The 1,867-nt window shown below is 38.6% G+C and overlaps 1 protein-coding gene across 1 annotated transcript; it reads right to left on the bottom strand.

The window, feature by feature from the left end:
- Window positions 1-621: 621 nt before the first annotated feature.
- Window positions 622-1,554, bottom strand: LOC133763519 (olfactory receptor 8B3-like). The gene has a single exon (XM_062197242.1). It carries the CDS (start codon window positions 1,552-1,554, stop codon window positions 622-624), a length of 933 nt encoding a protein of 310 aa, XP_062053226.1.
- Window positions 1,555-1,867: the final 313 nt, after the last annotated feature.

The following is a 1,867-nucleotide window of genomic DNA, read 5'->3' as shown; positions in this document are numbered from 1 at the left end:
CTTACCTTTGTCTTTAAATAGCTCTGGATGTTGTTAAATACTCTGAGCTTCAAAATCTTGTCCGTACAATAAATCCATATTGAAGTACCTACATGTCACCTACACAATACCAAATGTAACAGTTCTGCCCTCAGAACTATAATGCATACTGTTTACAACTGCAAAATGGGTTCCACTTCATAGAAAGGTATATATTTGTGAATGACCAACATCTGACAGAAACATATTCCAGCTCAATGGAGATGAAAAGACAAGTTGAAACATGTCGTTGAAGTTATGCATCATTGCAAGTGGTAGATAAGAACCAATGGAGTAATGTCGACCCGGTATTCCTTTGCTACAAAACATTCAGCACTCTTGAAGACAAATAAACATTCTACTGACAATGAAAAGTAAGAAACAATTTTTTTTATTTAACTCCACTAATAAACAGGTAAAATAGTGCAAAAAGTGAGGCAAGTAACAAAAGCTGCTAGATAAAAAAATTGAAACCAAGAAAGGGGAAAAATTTCCTTTGTCATGATAATAAAGAAATAGAGAAAGAAACCTGCCCTAAAAGTGTGTAATGTAATGCGGTCTCTCTGTGCTCCAACAACATACACAGAAACATGGTGTTTCTAATTAAACCTTTATCTTACTCAGTGTTTTTCTCAAGGCAATTTTAACATCTTTGTTCCTCAAACTGTAGATTAAGGGATTCATCATGGGAACCACAATGGTATAAAAAACTGAAGAGACTTTTCCCTCATCCATTGACCCAGCAGAAGATGGCTTGAGATACATGAATGCACCTGATCCAAAGAACAGAGAAACAGCAACTATGTGGGAACTGCAAGTGCTGAAGGCTTTGGACCTGCCCTCAGTGGATCTGATGTGTAAGATGCTGGAGAGAATGAAACCATAAGATATAAAGATTGTGAGGCTGGGCACAATTATGTTGATGCCCACCACGATGAAAATCTCTACTTCATTGACATAAGTGCTGGTGCAGGAGAGCTCAAGTAAAGGAATCAGATCACAGAAATAGTGGTTGATGGTGTTTGCATCACAAAATATCAGTCTGAGAATAAATCCAGTGTGGGCCATCGCACCAGCAAAGGCCATCAAGTATGAACCAAGCATAAGGTTGACACATACTTTTTGGGACATTGTTATATTGTACAAAAGTGGCTTACAAATGGCCACATAGCGATCATAGGACATTGATGTCAGCACATAGCATTCAGAGATAATAAAGAAGCAAAAAAAGAAGAGCTGGGTCATACATCCCATGTAAGAGATAATATTCTTCTTTGATACGAAGTTCATCAGCATTTTAGGTGTAAAGACAGAGGAGTAACAGAGGTCTATGAAGGACAAGTTAAAGAGAAAAAAGTACATGGGATTGTGAAGGTGTGAATTCAGCACAATTAGAATAATCAGGCCCAAATTTCCCAACACGGTGACTGTATATGTGACCAGAAACAGGAAGAAAAGGGGCAACTGGAGAACTGGCTGGTCTGTTAACCCCACCAAGATGAATTCAGTCACCAGAGAGCCATTTGGGTGTGCCATTCTTCTCCATGGGAACCTGTGGACACAAGGAAAAAAATTGCCTTAGAACCCCACTCTTTAAAGAGTATTTTCTCACGCAAGTGTAAGGTCAATGTTGTGAATGCCTGAGATTACCCCATCATGAGCCAATAGGGTTTGCTTTTGTGAATACCCTATTGCCAAGTGATGGGCCTTCTCCTTATTGGAGTCTTAACACTTAAGAAAAGCAAAGTGAAACACCAATGCACTCTCCTGTGTGAGAGAAAGTCACCAGTTTCATATGCAAACATGTTTCTAACAGCAGTTTTATGTGGAAAAGTCAAAGGTTAAAAAT

The sequence above is a fragment of the Lepus europaeus genome, chromosome 7 (genome assembly GCF_033115175.1).
Source record: "Lepus europaeus isolate LE1 chromosome 7, mLepTim1.pri, whole genome shotgun sequence".
NCBI classification, from domain to species: Eukaryota; Metazoa; Chordata; class Mammalia; order Lagomorpha; family Leporidae; genus Lepus; species Lepus europaeus.
This window is presented reverse-complemented; position numbering and strand designations above follow the sequence as displayed.